Consider the following 20,875-nt stretch of genomic DNA (forward strand, 5'->3'; position numbering starts at 1 on the left):
TCCCCGCCGATGGTGCCTCGCGAGTCGGCTGGGAGCAGTGGGGAAGCCCGGTCTTCCCCAACCGCCCACGGAGGGATTCCCCGAAGGATTCCCTCTCAGCTGATTTTTTTTGACAGCTGATACCGACTTGCCTGTTTTAGCGGCTGGGACTGTTCAGCCTTCTCAGCCGCTACAGGCCATGGAGGGAGCATTTTTGGCGGGAACTTCACCATTTTCTCTGTCTGGCCCCTCCATTTTGTCTGCAACCTCAGGTGACCTTCCCCCTGTATTGCAAACACAGGGGCAGGTTTCAGCAGGGACCCCTGCTGGGGTTTTTTGTCCCCAATTTAATTTCTTTCTTTGTGCAGACAATTGGGGGTCCCACGTGCACCTTGGGGGTTTCGGGGGTGGTTTCCCTCCGCGCCCCCTATGGCTTTGCCTCCCTCTTTTCGTTTGGCATCCCCTCTTCCTCCTCCCTCATCCAAGCGCCCGCGGGGGGGCTTGGATTACGAATTGGTGGTCGGAGGAGCGTGTTGGCATGGTTGAGGACCTGGCTGCTTTGGCGGGCTTCCAGGATCCTCTAGAGGGGACGCCCGCTGGCAGCGGGGCGGCGGGTTTCGTGGTGCGCTTTTTATTCAGAGGGATGAGCTTTTAGACCTGATGTAGCAGGTCTCCTTGGTGCTGCATTTTTAAAGTTGCGCCACCGGAGACCCCGCGTATGGGGGCCCCTCTGCTTCAGGGGGTCTGTCCTGTTTCCCGCTCTTTTCCTGTGCGTCAGGATTTTCGGGATTTTGTGTTGGCGCAGTGGCCTATGGGCGCCGTTTCGTTTGGTGTGCGCCTTGGCTCATGGGTATCCCATCCTGGAGGGGGATAGGGCTACCTTAATTTCGCCAATGGGGGACGCGGTGGTCTCGGCACTTCCTAAGCGGCATACCGTGCCTGTTATGGACGGTTCTGCTCTTAGGGTCTCTGAGGAGCGTACGTTAGAGACACTTCTTAAGTATAATTTTGATGTCTCTGCCTTGGGGGTCCAGGCGGCTATTTGTGTGGGGCTGGTGGCTCGCACCGTGTTTCGGTGGTCTGAGCATGTCCTGGATCGTGAGTCTGATGACTGGTCCTTAGTGGATCAGGAGGTGGTGAAGTTTGAGATGACTGCCTCGTTCCTCTCGGTTGTTCTTTGTGACTTGGTGCTGCTAAGTCTGGGACTTTTGGTGGCCGCACGCTGTACCTTGTGGCTTCGCGCTTGGTCGGCGGTTGCCGCGTCCAAAACTGAACTTCCCAAAATTTCCCTTTCGGGGGTTGTTTTTTGTTTAGAGAGGACTTAGTTCCGGTGGTTCAGACTCTGACGGACTCTGAGGTGCCCCGTCTGCCTGAGGACCGTGCCCGCCCGGCATCTCGGGTTGGCATTGCCCGGGGGCGTCTGCGGGAATTTCGCAAGTTTCGCCTGGGGCATGGGACTGCTTCTTTCCAGGCTTCCGGTTTTTCCCCGGGGTCGGTTGGCTTAGCGCATGCAGTCTTTTCAGGGGGCCCGTCGGGGGGCTGGGAGTTCCCCCCCAGTTCCCCTGCTGCCTGTCCTGCGCGATGTCTCTTTGCCGGCGCCCCCTTTGGTTCCCGTGGGTGCCCGGCTTCGCAACTTGTTTCCCAAGTGGGCCAAGATCACGTCCGATCAGTGGGTCCTGGTGGTGGTGCGGGACGGTTATGTACTTGAATTTTGCCCGCTCTCTGCCGGATCATATCTAGCCTCTCCATGTCAGGTGGCATGGGAGACGCTAGCCTTTCGCCAGTCCTTCAGCGCTTGCTAGATCTCAAAGCAGTTGTCCAGTGTCCCCTCAGGACTGCGGTATCGGCTGGTACGCCATTTCCTTTATGGGGCCCTAAAGGGAGGGGACCTTTCGGCCCATCCTTGGTTTAAACTGAGGTCAACAGGACTCTCAGAATTCCCTTTTATTCGCATGGACACACTGCAGTCTGTCCTTCTGGCGGTTCAGCCGGGGGAGTTCCTGACTTCTCTCGCTCTGGCGAAGGCCTACTTGCCTGTTTCCATTCGAGCCTCTCCTCAGCTCTTTCTTTGCTTTGCGATATTGGGTCTGCACTATCAGTTCTGTGTGCTTCCCTTGGGCCTGGCCACGACTCCCCGGACGTTCGCCAAGTTGATGGTGGTCGTCACGGCGGCATTGCAGTCAGAGGGCATTCTGGTGCACCCCTTCTGGGATGACTGGTTGTTTCGGGCAAAGTCGTTGCAGGAGAGCGCCCGAGTTACGGCTCGGGTGGTTGAGTTTCTCCGGTCACTGGGCTGGGTGGTCAACCTTTCCAAGAGTCAGTTGGTCCCCGCTCAGCATCTGGAGTACCTTGGGGTTCTGTTCGACACCTCCTTGGGGAAGGTCTTCCTTCCAGAGGCCCGGGTAAGCAAATTGCAATCTCAGATTCGCCTTCTTTTGGCGTCCCGGTGTCCTCGGGCGCAGGATTTCCTCCAAGTCTTGGGGTCGATGGCAGCGTTCCTGGATGTTGTGAGGTGGGCGCGGGCCCACATATGTCTCTTCAGTATGCTCTACTCCATAGATGGTCACCCCAGAGGCTCAGTTTGGAGGTCCCTGTCCCTCTGCGAGGCTTGGCGTGCTGCAGTCTTCTTTGGTGGCTCCAGACCTCTCATCTGGTCCAGAGGATGAGTCTGGATCTATCGCAGTGGACGGTGCTTCTCACGGATGCCAGTCTCCTCGGTTGGGGGGGCTCAGTGTCTAGGTCACTCAGCTCAGGGCACCTGGTCCATGGAGGAGGCGTCCTGGTCGATCAACATGTTGGAGACCAGAGCCGTCCCTCTGGCGCTGTTAGCCTTTTGCTCCCTCTTGATGGGCAAGTCGGTCAGAGTCCGGTCTGACAATGCCACAGCGGTGGCTTATGTCAATCGTTGAGGCACCAAGAGCGCTCAGGTGGCGGAGGAGGCGGCTCGGCTCATGCTTTGGGGCGGAGTCACGCCTTCTGGACCTCTCGGCCTCTCACATGGCCGGGGTGGAGAATGTTCAGGCGAACTTCCTCAGTCACATCTTAGATCACAGAGAGTGGTGTCTCAGCCCTGTGGCTCTTCAGTTGATAATGCAGGCTTGGGGTCAGTCCCTGATGGACCTGACGGTCACGAGTGGCAATGCCGAGGTGTTCCGCTTCTTCAGTCGTCGCAGGGATGGACTTGCCGAGGGTCTGGATGCTCTGGTTCAACCATGGCCAACAGAGGGGCTGTTGTGCATGTTCCCTCCGTGGCCATTAGTGGGCAGAGTTCTTCTCCGCATTGTTCGCCATCTGGGTCTGGTGGTTCTGGTGGCTCCAGATTGGCCTCGGCATCCGTGATACGCAGATCTGGTGACACTCTGGTGGTGGATCCTCTTCCTCTGCCTCCCTTGGACGACCTTCTGACGCAGGGTCCCATTCCCATGTTCGACCCGTCTCCCTTCTGTCTTACGGCTTGGCTTTTGAAAGGGGTCGCCTTGGTAAGAAGGGGTATTCAGATAGGATGATTTCTACACTCTTGGGGTCCTGGAGGCTTTCTACCTCTCAGGCTTCTGTGTGGATTTGGCACTTCTTTGAGGGGTGGTGCCAGGTGCGAGGAGTGGTCTCTCTTCGCGTTTCTGTGCCTAACATCCTAGAGTTCTTGCAAGATGGCCTGGATAGAGGCCTGGCTTCGGCTTCTCTCCGGGTTCAGCTTGTGGCCTTGTCAGCCTTTCGGGGGTTTGTTACGGGTCAGCGTTTGACAGTCATTCCTGATGTGATTCGCTTTTTGCGGGCGGCCAAGGTGTTCAGGCCTCCCATGCGGTCCTCTTTTCCTTCTTGGAATCTCAATCTGGTTCTCTCTATTCTGATGCACCCGCCCTTCGAACTGTTGGGCGGCTGCTCTTTGAAGGACCTTACTCTGAAGACGGTCTTTTTGGTGGACATTTCTTCCGCTAGGCGTGTTTCTGAGCTACAGGTTTTCTCTTGTAGGGCTCCCTTGGAGTTTTCTAGGGAGCAGGTTGTCTTGAGGCCTGTTCCTTCCTTTTCTGCCGAAAGTAGTTTTTCCTTTTCATGTCAATCAATCTGTGGTCCTCCCGGTCTTGGGTAGTTGGGAGGGCTCTTCTGAGCAAAGACAGCTGAGCAAGTTGGATGTTGGTCGGGTCTTTCGCTCTTATGTGCAACGGACCCAGGAGATCAGGAAATAAAATCATCTCTTTGTCCTTCTGACTGGTCCTCTTAGGGGGGCTGGCGCTTCTAAGGCTACTATTGCATGCTAGAACAAGGAGACTATTGCTTCCGCTTCTCTTCTGGGGCAGCAGCCCGTTCCGGAGTTTCTCAAAGCTCATTCTACTCGGGGTCAGGCGGCTTCTTGGGCTGAGTCGTCGCTCGTGCCTCCAGTGGACATTTGTAAGGCTGCGGTTTGGTCTTCCTTGTATTCCTTTGTCAGACTCTTTCGGGTAGATGTTCTGGCGCGTCAGGACGCGGTGTTCGGTGTGTGTGTTCTGGTGTCAGCCCTTCGGGGGTCCCGCCCGTGTGAGGTACTGCTTTGGTACGTCCCATTCGTAAAGATTAACCTCTACTGGTCTGGAGAAGCTAAAAGAAAGTAAATTAGCAGGTAAGAACCTAATTTCTCCTTTCTTTTTCAGTTTCCTTCCTAAAGTCATCTTTACTGCTTTTTCACAACTACAGCTGGTGGCTAATGAGCACAACACAAAGCTTGTTTCCAGAAAAAACAGGGCCTTTGACATTTTTCCAAATAACCCAAAAACAAATGTACTATTAACCTGCCCTCCCCTCTAAAAAATGTATTACCATTGTTGACAGGTGTTACTGCAAGATGTTATAAAAATGGATGATTATAATAAACACTTTCAATTTCAATTGATGCTGAAATATCCAATGGTATAATATGAGAACAGCATAATAATAATAATAATAACTTTATTTTATATACCGCCAACTATCTTGCGACTTCTAGGCGGTTTACAATAAAGAGAAGTGGTTTACAATATAGAGAAACTGTAGTTACAATATAGATAAACTGTAGTTACAATAAAGAGAGACTGTACATACAGCGGATTAAAGGGTATAACATTGTACATCTGGTAGTTCCAACATTAATAAATATTAACAGCAGTTTGTGTGCCGTGCTGCTTACATATGATTAGAAATGTTCCTTAAATTGAATATAGTGTTCATGGTTGGTGATTGGGTTGGGGTTTATAATTTAATGATTTGGGTATGTTGTGGTATTATAAAGGGGGCTGATGTTCTGGTTCGTTATAGGCTATTAACTGATTCAGACTGAAGGAAAAAGCCTCAGACAAAGGCCCTCCCACCTCCACCAAAGTGGTTTGCTAAAGTCACCTCATCAGCAACAAACCTTCAATGAAGATAAAAGCTTTATGCTGTGCTTTACTAGCGAAAACAAAAGATAGAAGAAAAACTTTTCCACTTATCTTCTGCTGATCTGTACACCAACGGTGGCCAGCGTTTCACAAATCTGCTGCCTCAGGGTGTAACATGACTGATCAGACTTTAAAGTGGGACGCCAGGCGCGTCTCCTGCATCTGATGGATGATGCATTTAGGAAGTGACCATTAAGATTCGTTTTAGCAAAATAGTGTTTAGCAAAGAAGATAAAGTTGCGATTACATTTTTGTGACAAAATAAGGCATACAGCATAAAGGCCTTGATTCTGCAAAGTGCGTCCCGGTTTTAGGCAGCTGTAGGCGTCCTACAGCTGTCTAATCAGCCAATCGGGATGCATGTTTTGTTTTTTTTAAATGCTCCCCGGGCAGGCCGCCTATATTGAAGGCGCCTCCGGGAGCCTAGGGAGGCCTGCAAGACCGCCTAAGGGCCGTAGGCGAACTTAGGCGGCCCTACGCATCTCCTTAGTAGAGGAAGAGACGCTTACAATGTAGGCCAGCAAAATGCTGGCCTACATTGTAAGTAGAGGCTGCAATAGTTATCACGGCAAGGGATCTCCCTGCTGCAATAAGCATAGCAGCCGCCTGCCCACCCGACACCCCCCGATCACCAGCAGGAGGGTGCCCAACCCCTCCTGCCGGAATGCCACCCACCCGACATCCCTGATCACCAGCAGGAGGGTGCCCAACCCGGAGGACGCCTCCCCCCAGACCCCCCCGCGCTAACGCCCCCTCCGCCACGCTAGCACTCCCCGATGATTCCCCCAATCTCTCTCCCCAAACTAACCTCTTAATTGTTGGCCGGCTGAATGGGTCTTGGAACCGTCCAGCTGGCAGGCCCACCTCGTCAAAATGAGGCGGGCCCGCCCCTTCCCAGCCGAACCTGATAAGCCCAAGGCCTGATTGGTCCAGGCTCGTAGAGCCTGAGCCAATCAGGCCTTAGGCTTAGCGGGGAAGGGGCATTTCAACAAGGCAGGCCTGCCAGCTGGACTGCACCAAGACCCATCCAGCCGGCCAACAATTAAGAGGTTAGTTTGGGGGGGTCATTGGGGAGTGTTAGTGCGGCAGGGGGGGCATTAGCACGGGGAAGGGGTCCGGAGGGAGGTGTCCTCCTGCAGGAGGGATTGGGCACCCTCCTGCCGGCAATCGGGGGGTGTCAGGTGGGCGATGTCTACCCTAACCCAATTCTCTAACCGACGTCTGTATCATGGACGCCGGTTACAGAATCGGGGTTAGTGTAGGCTCGATTCTGTATAGGTCACTCCTCCTGGGCGTCCTATATAGAATCCGGGCCAAAAGGTTTAAGGGAGTTTCTCAATAAAGGCAGGACTAATGTGTTTTCAAAGGTCATACAAGGGGCCACTGAAAAGTTCTCAGCTCAAGCAAGCAGAGAATGATGTGGAGCCATGAAACCTACCAGTTATTCCACACTTTTCTTGACAGTTTTTGTTTCATTTCATATAATTGAACAAAAAGTGTCAAGAAAAGTGCGGAATAACTTGTCAGTTTCATGGCTCCACATCATTCTCTTCTTGCTTGGGCTGAGAACTTTTCAACGGCCCCTTGTACTAAGGTCCTAATTCTGTAAATGGTGCCTAAATCGGCAGCTACCTTTAAAAAAGGCGCCAGCCGCATGTTAATCATGCTTAGGCACCATTTAAAGAATTACAGCTAACAGCGCCTGTCACAAAACTTAGGTTCCAGTAATGTAGGCCAGGATTTTAGTGGTCTCCACCCCAGACCACGACTACTTCCACCACTAGGCGCTTTGGTGTAGATGCAATTACATCGCCTATCCTTGTAGGTGCCTCCTGACACCTACTTTTTTTAAAGAACATTTAATTGTTTTTTTAATGGCAGAATCAATTACCACGCTGATTTAAAGCCAATTAAAACAATTAAGTTAGGGGACGGTAGGTTCCATGCTCGTAATCCAAAGTGCTTGAATATCAAAGCAACTTTCCCCATAGGAGATAACGGAAACTCAGACGATTCATTCAACAACCCCAAAAAACAAAGTAACCCCTTTTGTTCTGCACTCTTGCTTTAATGGCGCGTCCTGGGTATGACCAACTTCACCCCCCAGCCCATGAGAGCATCATAGATCACTTTGTGCGCTTACATAGAAACATGACGGCAGATAAAGGCCAAATGGCCCATCTAGTCTGCCCATCCACAGTAACCATTATCTCTTTCTCTCTCTGAGAGATCCCACGTGCCTATCCCAGGCCCTCTTGAATTCAGACAGTCTCTGTTTCCACCACCTCTTCTATGAGACTGTTCCACGCATCTACCACCCTTTCTGTAAAAAGGTATTTCCTCAGATTATTCCGGAGCCTATTACCTCCTATACCCTCTCATTGCAGAGTTTCCTTTCAAATGAAAGAGACTCGACTCATGCGCATTTACATCACGTAGGTATTTAAATGTCTCTATCATATCTCCCTTCTGCCGCCTTTCCTCCAAAGTATACAGATTGAGATATTTAAGTCTGTCCCTATACGCCTTATCATGAAGACCACACACCACTTTAGTAGCCTTCCTCTCGAACGACTCCATCCTTTTTATATCTTTTTGAAGGTGAGGCCTCCAGAATTGTACACAATATTCTAAATGAGGTCTCACCAGAGTCTCCTAACTAACCAACAGGAAGAAAGAATAAATCATATTAAAATAATCACAAGTAACAGTAGACCTCACCGCACCCTCAAAAAAAGGACAAGGAAAATAAAACCCATCAAAATCACTACACCCACCATACCCATCACAACTACCTCTGTTCCCTGCGCTTACCTCAATACTAGATCAGTAAGGAACAAAGCTTTCTTAATCAAAGATTGGATCATCAGCAAGAAGTTAGCCTGCCTCTTTCTAACGGAAACATGGCTACTGTCCGAAGAGGATCCAATACTAAACGACCTAATACCAGATAACTACAAAATTCACATGTTAAACCGTGAAGACAGAAGAGGGGGAGGACTGGCAGTCATCCTCAAGGAAGAATTTAAACTTGAATTAGTAGACTCCAAGATAACCAACCAATTAGAAACACTAGCATGCAAAATTAGGAACAAAGACCTAGAAGTGTACCTCTCCTGTATTCTATTTTATGTTCCGCCAAAATGCTGGTCAAAGGCCAGAGAGGACTTCTATGAATTCATAACTCAATCACACCGTCTTACAATATTATAGCAGGAGACGTAAACCTACATTTAGAGAACGAGGACAATCCCGACACAAAAGATTTTAAAAACTTCCTATCCTCACTCAACTTCATTCTCCCTCCATCCACACAAACCCATGAAAAAGGCCACCAGTTAGACTTGGTAGCTATGTCCTCAAAAGAAATCCTAAATCCCACTATTTCTATATCCGACGGCATCTGGAACCACGACATCTGGACCGATCATTTCACATATTACTTTAACTTAATCTGGAACCAACCAAAAGAAAAAACTCACCCAAAGATAAAAAAAGAACATTTCACAAGGGGTCACATCAACCCAGAGGAATACTGGGCTCATTACGAATCGCGAGAGGAGATAAACGAAGAGGATGAGTTCTGGGAACAGTGGACGAAAACAAGCACATCCATCTTAGACAAAATAGCCCCTAAACGAAACAGAACAAACCGCTCAAATAAATATAATAACTGGTTCGACTCCGAACTATTAAAAATGAAACAATCAATAAGACGACTAGAAAGGATCTGGAACAAAACAGGAGAAATAATAGACAGGAACAATTGGAGATCAAACATAAAGGACTACAAACAACTGATAAAAGAAAAACATTCTACTCATCCAAAATACATACATCCAACACGAGTTCTAAAGGAATCAACACTCATGAATTGTTCAACCTGGTCAAAAATTTATTCGACACCACACGTCACAGTCAATCCATACACGAAATAAAACTTCCATCAGCAGACGATCTAGCACAACACTTCGACTCAAAAATTGTGAACCTAAGGAACAACTGCCCAACAAACAATACAGATGAACATCAAACAGCCAACATACATGAAAATGAAATACCAGTGGACATGTTTTGGAACTCCTTTCAGGATCTAGAATGGAATAACTTCATAAAACTTTACAACAAATATACCAAATCAAACTGCATTCTAGATCCCTGTCCCCCCAACATTATGAAAGCAGCCCCATTAGACTTTAAACTAACACTGTGGAGTCATATGTCCAATAATCTCAAAAACGGAAAATTCCTAACGAAAAACGGTCACATTATAATCACCCCAATTCCAAAAAAATCGTAAACAACACCTAACATCAGCAACCAACTATAGACCGGTAGCATCCATTCCATTTTTCGTAAAAATAATGGAAGGTTTAGTACACACCCAACTGATGGACTACCTTGATCAATTCTCACTACTACATGAAACCCAGTCTGGCTTCAGACCTCTATTTAGTACTGAAACGGTGATTGCAGCGACCCTAGAATACTTACGCAACTTATTCAGCAAAGGCCATAACGCCTTAATCATGCAATTCGACATGAGCTCGGCCTTTGACTTGGTGGATCACGAAAAATTACTACAAAATTACTACAATGTCTAGACGCAATCGGCATCGGAGGTGAGGTACTTGACTGGTTCCGAGGATTCCTTACGACCCGCACCTATCAAGTACGCTTCAACTGCAACCTCTCTAAAATATGGAGAAACCCATCAGGCGTTCCACAGGGGTCCCCACTATCCCCACTACTCTTCAACGTCTATATATCTTCACTAGGCATGCAGCTGGCCCAGCGAGGTATAAAAATATTCAGTTACGCAGATGACTTCACAATCATTATCCCGTTTAATGCGTCTCCTTCCAAAATCACCCCCATAACAACAGAAGCGCTAAACCTGATGGAACAATGGACCACAGAATTCAAACTGAAGCTCAATTCAGACAAAACTAAATTCTTTATAGCCTCGCCACACGCACATAATACGACAAAATCATTACGCATTAACAATCTTAACTACCCCATTCAACCAACGATGAAGGTTCTGGGGGTAATACTAGACCAAGGTCTAACTATGAAAGACCATGTGGACTCCCTAATCAAAAAAGGGTTTTTCACTCTCTGGAAACTTAGGACCATTAGAGCATACTTCAACGCTTCAGCTTTCAGAATTCTAGTACAATCCCTAATACTAAACCACCTTGATTATTGCAACATTACCCATCTGGCAATCTCCCAGAAGCAAATGCAGAGACTACAACTAATACAAAACGCAGCAGTCAGGCTGATTTTCGGGCTGAAGAAGTCTGATCACATAACCCCTTCCTACCGACTCCTGCACTGGCTGCCAATGGAGGCACGAACGAAGTTCAAGCTGGGATGTCTCTGCTTCAAGGTATTACATGGTCTAGCCCCTAAATACATAACAGACCTCTTCTCATTCCCAACCAACAGACATGAAAGAAGAACACACCTGAAATTCATCTCCCCACCAGCTAGAGGATGCAAATATAAGAGATACCATCAACAACTTCTATCGTATCAAGCAGCCTTATGGGGCAAAGACCTAGAAAAATTAATTACACACACAAACAAATATGGAGAATTTAGGAAACACCTAAAAACTTACCTGTTCTCGAAATACCTAGGGAACGAACCAGGACAATAGCCCCCCTTCGTAATACCATCCCAAAACCGAACTTGTAAACTGTTAACCCCTAATCACTAACTATGAATACTCCATTCAATTTATGGAATTTTTCTAATTCTTTGTAAGCCGCATGGCCCTGCAGCATACGAACTGTTGTTATCACGATTAATGTTGTTATAATCAGATGTACACTGCTATACTCTGTAATTCGCTGTCTGTACAGTTTCTCTTTATTATAAACCACCTAGAAGTCGCAAGATTGTTGGCGGTATATAAGAATAAAGTTATTATTATTATTATTATACAGAGGCATCAATACCTCCTTTTCCTACTGGCCATACATCTCCCTATGCAACCTAGAATCCTTCTTTATTAGCCATTCTCTCACGCGCCATCTCAGGCCTGTGTTCTCTCTCCTTCAGCGCAGGATCCATCTGCCGCCAGCGGCTGGGGATTAACAAGCCGCCTCAGTCGGTCTTCTTCCTGGCTGGAAGGTTGGTCCGGTGCCCCCTCCCCGGATCCCTGAGCTGATTTCTCCTCGTTTCTCCCGCTTAACTTTGAGTGCCACTTTCAACCTGCACTGCCGTCCGGTACGCCTTGACTGTGCATGCACCCGCAGAGCCAACATCCAGGGATGGATGCTGGCTCTCGCTGTCCACCAATCGGAGGTTGCCGAAAAGAAGTGTGTGCGGTGCCCCGAGAGGATTTGAGAATTTGGAGGTTGACGGGAAAGCACGCGTGCAACTTCTTTTGTGGATAAATTATCTTTTGTGGTTTCCTTGGTTACGAGTTGGACCACATTGGGAAATTCGGCACATGCGTCTTTTAACTCTTCTCTTAGAGAAGCTGTTCTGGTAGCGCTTGCGATGGTGGTTTGAAGGACTCATTTATCAGGACGGCGCTCGTCTTGCAAAACACTCGCAGACTGAGGTTTGACTGCATTTTGAAACTCTGTAAGGGGTCCCATTTTTTCCCAGACACTGCGTAGATGTAAATCAGATATCTAGCTTTACCTGTTAAGCTTGAGCTGGCAAAGCTTTCAGTGTAGCTGTGGGTGACAAGATGCAGGTCTGATTCTTCATTATCCACCTGTTAGCGTTAAGGACTCCTAGCTTCCTGGCTGAGGGAGGAGGGGCATGGACTCGCGCCTTTCCAAACCGGGCTCTTCTGACTCCTGGGACTGGAAGGATGTGTGAGGCTGTCCTGCATCTCAGGAGATGAAGATGCCTGCCTGTCCTTATAAAAATGAGAAGATCTTGGAGTGACCCACTTTGTCCTTCATGTTTTCTGGTGGATATTAAAATTAATTACGTTTGATGGGTTCATCACGTCCTTCAGTCTAGTGGCTTACATTGAGCTTTTATTCTTATTCTTGGTTGGATGGAAGAAATTCAAACTGTGTTTCAAAAACAAGTTAACGAGTTCCATATCATTGCACAATAAAGAATTAACTTATTCTTCTGTTACTTTCATGTTGACATTTTATTACCTTGTGTCCCACTTTTCTTCTTAGACGTTCCTGTACAATGACCTATATATTTACAATGTTAGGAAAAACTCCTGGACAAAACTTGATGTACCCAACCCCCCACCCAGGCGCTGCGCTCACCAGGTAAGGCATCAGTCTCTCCTGTGTACGCTTTGAGGCTAAGAAGGGGCTCTGCTTTGGGGTGGGGGATTGCTTTCAGTAGCTATCATCAGTGAGAAAACAATAACCCCTGCCATTTGGTATCATTTTTGTATGGTTTATTGCCTTACTGGCTGAACACAAACAGACTGGCACTTAACATTAAAAAAACTAATGTGATGCTTTTCCCATGGAAAGAAAGTTTCTCTCTTATTGCTCCTATTACTATAAAAAATGTCCCCCTGCAATTAGTTAACAATATAAAAATTTTAGGGGTGACTTTTGACAACAAACTGAATTTTCATGATCACATCAGTAATATTGTTAAAACTACCTTTTATAGATTACGTAAGATTTGATCAATTTCAAAATTTCTATGTCCAAAATCACTAAATATTCTTATTCACTCTTTGGTGATTTCTAAAATAGACTATTGTAATGCTCTTTTTAAGGGAATATCGTTGAATGAAATTAAACGTCTTCAAATCATTCAAAACGTTTCCATTAAACTTATAACCAATTCTAGAAAGTTTGATCATGTTACACCTCTTCTAAAAAACACGCATTGGCTTCCAGTTATTCATTGGATAACATACAAACTTTGCTTGCTCACCTTCAAGTCTCTTCTCAATAAAACTCCAGCATTTATATATAAATTATTAATTCCATACTATCCAAACAGAGCTTTAAGATCAAATGAACAAAATTTACTAACTATTCCTTCGCTTAAGATTATTAATACAAGACGGCAGTTTATTTTTTTCAGTAACCGCCCCACAGACTTGGAATGCCCTTCCAATTTATTTACGAAAAGAGCAGGATCTGGGAAAATTCAAAAGTAATCTAAAAACATTTCTTTTTAAAGATGCCTTTGGTACTTAATCTAATAATCCTTAGGCCAGTGATTTTACTGTATTATATTATGCTTTTATTTGTTTCCCTCTTGTACTTTTCCTTTTTTTGTTCTGCTTTTCTATATTGAATTGTATTTCGTATCCCCTTTTTGCCTTGTGTTATGAGTATGATGAGTTAATTTTTAACCCAATGTTACTATTTAAAGTTTGTATTGTATTGTTTCCCACTGAATGTATTTTAAATTGTTCATCGCTTAGAGGTATGATTAAGCGATTAATCAAAAGAACCATTAAACTTGAAACTTGGTCCATCAAGCCCAGTAGCTCGTTCTCACGGTGGCCAATCCAGGTCACTAGTACCTGGCCAAAACCCAAAGAATAGCAACATTCCATACAGAATCTCAAAGAATAGCAAGATTCCGAAACCTCAGAGAGTAACAAGATTCTAGAATTCCAAAGAGTAGTAACATTCTATGCTACCGATCCAGGGCAAGCAGTGGCTTCCCCCATGTCTTAATAACAGACTATGGACTTTTCCTCCAGGAACTTGTCCAAACCTTTCTTAAAACCAGCTACGCTATCCGCTCTTACCACATCCTCTGGCAACACGTTCCAGAGCTTAACTATTCTCTGAGTGAAATAAATTTCCTCCTATTAGTTTTAAAAAGTATTTCCCTGTAACTTCATCGAGTGTCCTCTAGTCTTTGTAATTTTTGACGGAGTGAAAAATCGATCCACTTCTACTCTACTACAGTGTAAAATAATTTTTATTGATCTTTTCAAAATATCCAAACAAAGCATAACTGATTCTCACATGATACAGCTCAGATTATCAAAAATACAATGCACTTCCCAACCTCTCCCATCCCTCCTTTCATAAATATGCAAATATCAAACGACCATTTAGAAACAGAGGTCTCAAGTCCTTCCTTGAGGGCCGCAATCCAGTCGGATTTTCAGGATTTCCCCAATGAATATGCATTGAAAGGAGGGCATGCACATAGATCTCATGCATATTCATTGGGGAAATCCTGAAAACCCGACTGGATTGCAGCCCTCGAGGAGGGTCTTTGAGACCCCTAACAGCCATTTAAGATACGACTGCGAGCAACAATGGTCAGCGTTGTCCAAAAAAGTTCCTACGTAGTCTGAAAGCGCATTCCACGTCTAGATGAGAAGTCAAATATTTCCTTCCTCTCCCCGGCAACAAAGGGGGAGAGTGCTTTATATTTTGTATCATTCTCATTAAAACTTAAGCATAAAAAGAGGGTTTCACAGCTTCCTCAGCTAAATCAAAGACTTGGTCTCTCAATGTGTTGTGTCTAGGATACAGCAGGAAACTTGGTGTGAAAACATCCTTAACAGAATTACATATGTACTAGATTAAAAAAAAAGAAAAATGCAATGTGTTTCACATACTAGCAAATGATAGGCCTGCGGTCGGGACTTTTTAACAGCAGTTTAACTAGCTGATTAGATTTATGTTTGGCAAAAATGGGTCACCTGGGGAATGATTTTGATTTTCAAATATTTTTCTTTGCGACTCAGTGGTTTCCTCCTACTTTCCAGTTCATTCAGAACCAGGTCTTGGATCTGGCAGAGCTACCCTAGAGAGTTTAGCCCTGTTCTCAGTTTCCTAGTCTAGTCCTGTTTGTGACGATTCTCAGCCAAGGGCCATGCACCTTTCTGGAACCCTGCAGGCATGGGCCCTATGTCTAGTCACTGGTGAGTGCGGTTGCCTGATGTCTGTCTTCCTCGCTTCCCACAGTGGCCTGGAAACACTTCCTCGGTGAGCCTGGCATTGAACTCGCATCTTTCTGCATGGCAATGCATATCAGAGCTCTCAAGTTGGCCTAACTTGACAATTTTCAATCACACAGTAAGCCACTGAGATTGACTGCAAACCCAGGGAGGGAGGGGAGCAGAGAAAGGAAGAAATGCTGGACTGGGATTTTAGCATTCTTTATCACCAGCACCCGGAGCTAGTGCCTGACCTGTTCCTTATGTTGTCAGCCCTGGCGTAATGATTGTTTGGAAATCACTGTATCTACATTCTGGTATGCTGTGCGTGTGCGAGTGTGCACTTGTCGCTTTGTCTGGAGGAGAGTGTGGCATAGTGGTTAGAGCTACAGTCTCAGCGCCCTGAGGTTGTGGATTCAAACCCTGCACTGCTCCTTGTGATCTTGGGCAAGTCACTTAATCCTCTACTGCCCCGGGTACATTAGCTAGATTATGATTCCACCGGGACAGACTGGGAAAATACCTGAAGTACCTGTATGTAAACTGCTTTGAGTGTGGTTTTAAAACTACCAAAAGGTGATATACAAGTCCCAATCCCTTTCCCTTAAATGCCGCTACTGCTAGTACTTGTTCAAAGTGGTTTACATAAAACACATTCATAATTAATAGTCAAAATAGCACACATCAACATTCAACTTAAAACATTAAAAATCTCAGACCCTCATAGACTGCTTAATAGAGAATGACACAGTGGCTGTTACTCGCGGCTAGCCGCGGGTAACCCACCAAAGCGGTGAGGAAAAACCTGTGTTCACCGTGGTTACGGGGACAAGGCCATTCACCGCCATGCAACCGGAAGTTGCATCAGAGACGACCTTTATGGCAGCCATATGCAACTACAATGCTCCGGCTGTTGTAAGAACATAAGAAGTTGCCTCTGCTGGGTCAGACCAGAGGTCCATTGTGCCCAGCAGTCCGCACCCGCGGAGGCCCATCAGGCCCATGACCTGTACGGTGATCTTTGTCTGAACCCTTAAATCCCCCTTGGTCTCTATCTATACTCTCTCTATATCCCATCTCTACCTCTATCTGTATCCATCAATCCCCCTATTTTTCAGGAATTTATCCAATCCTTCTTTAAAACCCCATAGTGTACTCTGTCCTATCACAACCTCCAGCAGCGCATTCCAGGTGTCCACCACCCTCTGAGTGAAAAAGAATTTCCTAGCATTGGTTCTAAACCTGTCCCCTTTCAGCTTCTCCGAGTGCCCCCTTGTACTTGTGGTCCCCAATAGTCTGAAGAATCTGTCCCTGTCTACCTTCTCGATGCCTTTCATGATCTTGAAAGTCTCTATCATGTCTCCTCTGAGTCTCCGCTTTTCCAGGGAGAAGAGCCCCAGCCTTTCTAACCTGTCTTCGTATGGAAGGTTTTCCATACCTTTTATCATTTTCGTCGCTCTTCTCTGGACCCTCTCAAGCATCGCCATGTCTTCTTGAGGTACGGCGACCAATACTGGACACAGTACTCCAGGTGCAGGCACACCATCGCCCGATACAGCGGCATGATGACTTCCTTCGTCCTGGTTGTAATACCCTTCTTAATAATACCCAGCATTCTATTTGCTTTCTTTGAGGCTGCTGCACATTGTGCCGTTGATTTCATTGTTGTATCCACCAGCACACCCAAGTCCTTTTCAAGGTTGCTTTCCCCTAGCACCGATCCCCCCATTTTGTAGCTGAACATCGGGTTCTTTTTCCCTATATGCATGACCTTGCATTTCTCTCTATTAAATCTCATTTGCCATTTATTTGCCCACTCTTCCAGTTTGTTTACGTCCCTTTGTAGATCTTCGCATTCCTCAGCGGTTCTAACCCTGCTGCAGAGTTTAGTGTCATCCGCAAATTTTATAACTTCACACTTCATCCCCGTTTCCAGGTCGTTTATAAATACATTGAACAGCAGTGGTCCGAGCACCGACCCCTGCGGAACACCGCTTGTGACCCTCCGCCAGCCTGAGTATTGGCCCTTCACCTTTGTTTTCTGCCTGCCAACCAGTGTTTAATCCATCTGTATATGTCCCCTTCCACCCCGTGGTTACGCAGCTTTCTAAGTAGTCGCTCATGGGGTACCTTGTCAAAGGCTTTTTGGAAGTCAAGGTAAATTATGTCTATGGGTTCCCCTTTGTCCATCTGGCTGCTTATTCCTTTAAAGAAGTGCAGTAAGTTTGTTTGGCAAGACCTTCCCTTGCAGAAGCCATGTTGGCTCGCTTTCAGTTGTCCGTTTGTTTCTATGTGCTCATTTATCAGTGCTTCCATCATCGTGCCCGGAACTGAAGTCAAGCTTACCGGCCTGTAGTTCCCGGGGTCACCCCTTGATCCCTTTTTAAAAATAGGTGTGACGTTAGCTATTTTCCAGTCCTCTGGGATCTCCCCAGTTTTCAAGGATAGGTCACAAATTTTTCGGAGTGGTTCCGCTATTTCGTTTCTTAGCTCTTTTAGAAACCTTGGGTGGATTTCGTCCGGGCCCGGCAATTTGTCGCTTTTCAGTCTATCTATCTGCTGGAGGACATCCTCATGGCTTATCTCTATATGCACCAGTTTTTCTTCTCGATCTCCACTTATGATCTCTTCGGGTTCTGGTACATAGAATGTGTCCTCGCTTATGAAGACCGACATGACTTGACAGAAGGGCTCCGAGGTAGAATAACATTATTCGCCGATGATGCCAAACTAAGCAATGTAGTGAGCAAAAGCACAACAGACAAAAATTCAATGGCAGACGATATGATGCATGACCTACTTCTACTGGAGCGCTGGTCTAGGTCCTGGCAACTCAGTTTCAATGCCAAAAAATGCAAAGTCATGCGCCTGGGAAGCCGAAATCCATGCAAGATTTACACCCTAAATGGCGAGATCTTGACAAGAACTGAAGCAGAAAGAGACTTAGGGGTGATTGTCAGGGAAGATATGAAGTCTGCTAATCAAATAGAGCAAGCTTCATCCAAAGCAAGGCAAATCATAGGTTGCATACGCAGGAGTTTCGTCAGCCGTAAACCTGAAGTCATTATGCCACTGTATAGATCCATGGTGAGACCGCACCTAGAGTACTGTGTGCAATTCTGGAGGCCACATTACCGCAAGGATGTGCTGAGACTGGAATCGGTCCAGAGAATGGCCACCAGGATGGTCTCGGGACTCAAGGAGCTCCCATACGAGGAGCGGTTAGGGAAGTTGCAGCTCTACTCACTCGAGGAACGTAGAGAGAGGGGAGATATGATCGAGACATTCAAGTATCTCACGGGTCGCATCGAGGTGGAAGAGGATATCTTCTTTTTCAAGGGTCCCGCGGCAACAAGGGGGCATCAGTGGAAAATCAGGGGCGGGAAACTGCATGGTGACACTAGAAAGTTCTTCTTCACCGAAAGGGTGGTTGATCGCTGGAATAATCTTCCACTTCAGGTTATTGAGGCCAGCAGCGTGCCAGATTTTAAGGCCAGATGGGACAGACATGTGGGATCTATCCGCAAAGATAGATAGGGAGGGTCATTGGAGTGGGCAGACTTGATGGGCCGTGGCCCTTATCTGCCGTCTATTTCTATGTTTCTATGAAGAATTTGTTCAACCTGTCAACCAACATCACCGGCCACAGGTAAAGGGCAGGGAGGTTTGTCGGACCGGGCCTGTTGTCCGGGGGTGGAGTGGGGGGGGGGGGTGGAGGAAGCGCCATGGAGGAAATGTGGGGTGGAGAGGAAAAGACGCTGAAGGGAAATTGGTAAAACAGAGTGGACGCTGAAAGGACATGGGGAAGACAGATAGATGCTGTAGTGCGTAAATGCCACTTCATGTTATAGAAATTGCGATTAGATCTTACTTTGAATTTTCTGCTTTTAGATTGCTGGTTCAATCGTTACTACTGAGTCTTCTCGATTATTGTAATATTATCTATCTGACAGTCACCAAGAAAGAATTAGCAAGACTTACAATAATACAAAATACAGCGGTCAGAATGATTTATGGCCTGAAGAAATTTGATCATGTGACACCCTTTTATCGCGAATTGTTTAAATTAGGCTGGTTCTGGTACAGCTCCTTCTTACTTAGTCAATAGATTTTCTTTAGCATCATACAGACATAGTAGAAGAACTCATCCTTTGTTTAATTTTCCATCTGTCCAGGGTTGCAGGATTAAGAAATTTCTAAATCATACTTTGGCATCTCAGGCAGCTCTTCATGACAACGAATTCCAAATATTGATGCTTTCTTATGGCCATTTTAGAAAACAACTGAAGACCTATCTTTTTTTCTAAATATTTGACTGTTTAATGAATCATCTTATTTCATGTAACATGTTTACTTTTATACCTTTTTGTAAACCGCGTTGAACTTCTGGTTACGCGGTCAAGAAGCACAATGTTAAGTTATGTTCTTTTTGGCTTTTCAAGCAATAAAAAAAGTGTCAGGATCTTTCACAGGAATAATTAACTGTACATGGAACACGCTACCAGAAGCTGTGGTAGGCAGGAGCACGTTACAGGGCTTCAAAGAAGGTTTGGATCGGTTCCTAGAGGACAAAGGGATTGAGGGGTATAGATAGGAGTAGAGGTAGGCTATAGAGCTAGTCAGGGACCTCTGCTCAGGCAATGGTCCTGATGGGCCGCCGCGGGAGCGGACCGCTGGGCGAGATGGACCTCTGGTCTGCCTCAGCGGAGGCAACTTCTTATGTTCTTACATCATCTGTAAATATAGTGCTCCCAACCAAGCTGTCTAATAACTTTCTCCAAAGGCTCACCCAGATATTAAACATCATTGGGACTGTCATATATGTAAAAACATCAGTCCTGAGGTAGTGCCATATTGCAAGACTAAATCAAAAAGTAATGGCAAAATACTTTTAATGGCTTTAATAGAAGTAACTTCGAGCAATTGAAGACGTCACTTTTTCACATAGTCCCCATGCAAGACTGAATTGCGCAGAGATCAGGAGAAATGCACGCACCTACATTGGTTTCAGCAACTGTTAATGTTGGGGAAATAACTTGGAGCATAAGAACATAAGAATTGCTGCTGCTGGGTCAGACCAGTGGTCCATCGTGCCCAGCAGTCCGCTCACATGGAGACCCTCTGGTCAAAGGCCAGCGCCCTGAGACTAGCCCTACCTTTGTACATTCCGGTTCAGCAGAAACTTGTCGAACTTGGTCTTGAATCCCTGGAGGGTGTTTTCCCCTATGACAGACTCCGGAAGAGCGTTCCAGTTTTCTACCATTCTCTGGGTGAAGAAGAACTTCCTTACGTTCGTACGGAATCTATCCTCTTTCAATTTTGCGACAAATTTTGGTTTTTGAAGCTTTTCGGTTTTCAGAATTTTGGATAAAGGATCTTGTACCTGTACAAACTACAAGAAGTTTCTATCAGTCAAGAAAGACGTAATCCATTTTAGTACTGAACCATTCAATCCAATATCAGCACATTACATTACATTAGTGATTTCTATTCCGCTTGTACCTTGCGGTTCTAAGCGGATTACAAATTAGTAGTCTGGACATTTCCAGGAGCGTTACAATACTAAGAGTCATGTATATAGCAAGTTACAATTGATAGTCTGGATATTTCCAGGAGAAGTACAAAGCAGGAATAAGTA

At 46.1% G+C, this 20,875-nt stretch overlaps 1 protein-coding gene across 1 annotated transcript in view; it reads left to right on the forward strand.

The window, feature by feature from the left end:
* Positions 1–20,875, forward strand: part of KLHDC4 (kelch domain containing 4) — a 132,721-nt gene that overhangs the window by 59,427 nt on the left and 52,419 nt on the right. The window contains exon 6 of the mRNA XM_033941294.1: positions 12,530–12,628. Coding sequence (XP_033797185.1) covers positions 12,530–12,628 — 99 coding nt within the window. The remainder of the gene's footprint in view (positions 1–12,529; positions 12,629–20,875) is intronic.

This window comes from Geotrypetes seraphini, chromosome 4 (assembly GCF_902459505.1).
Source record: "Geotrypetes seraphini chromosome 4, aGeoSer1.1, whole genome shotgun sequence".
Lineage (NCBI taxonomy): Eukaryota > Metazoa > Chordata > Amphibia > Gymnophiona > Dermophiidae > Geotrypetes > Geotrypetes seraphini.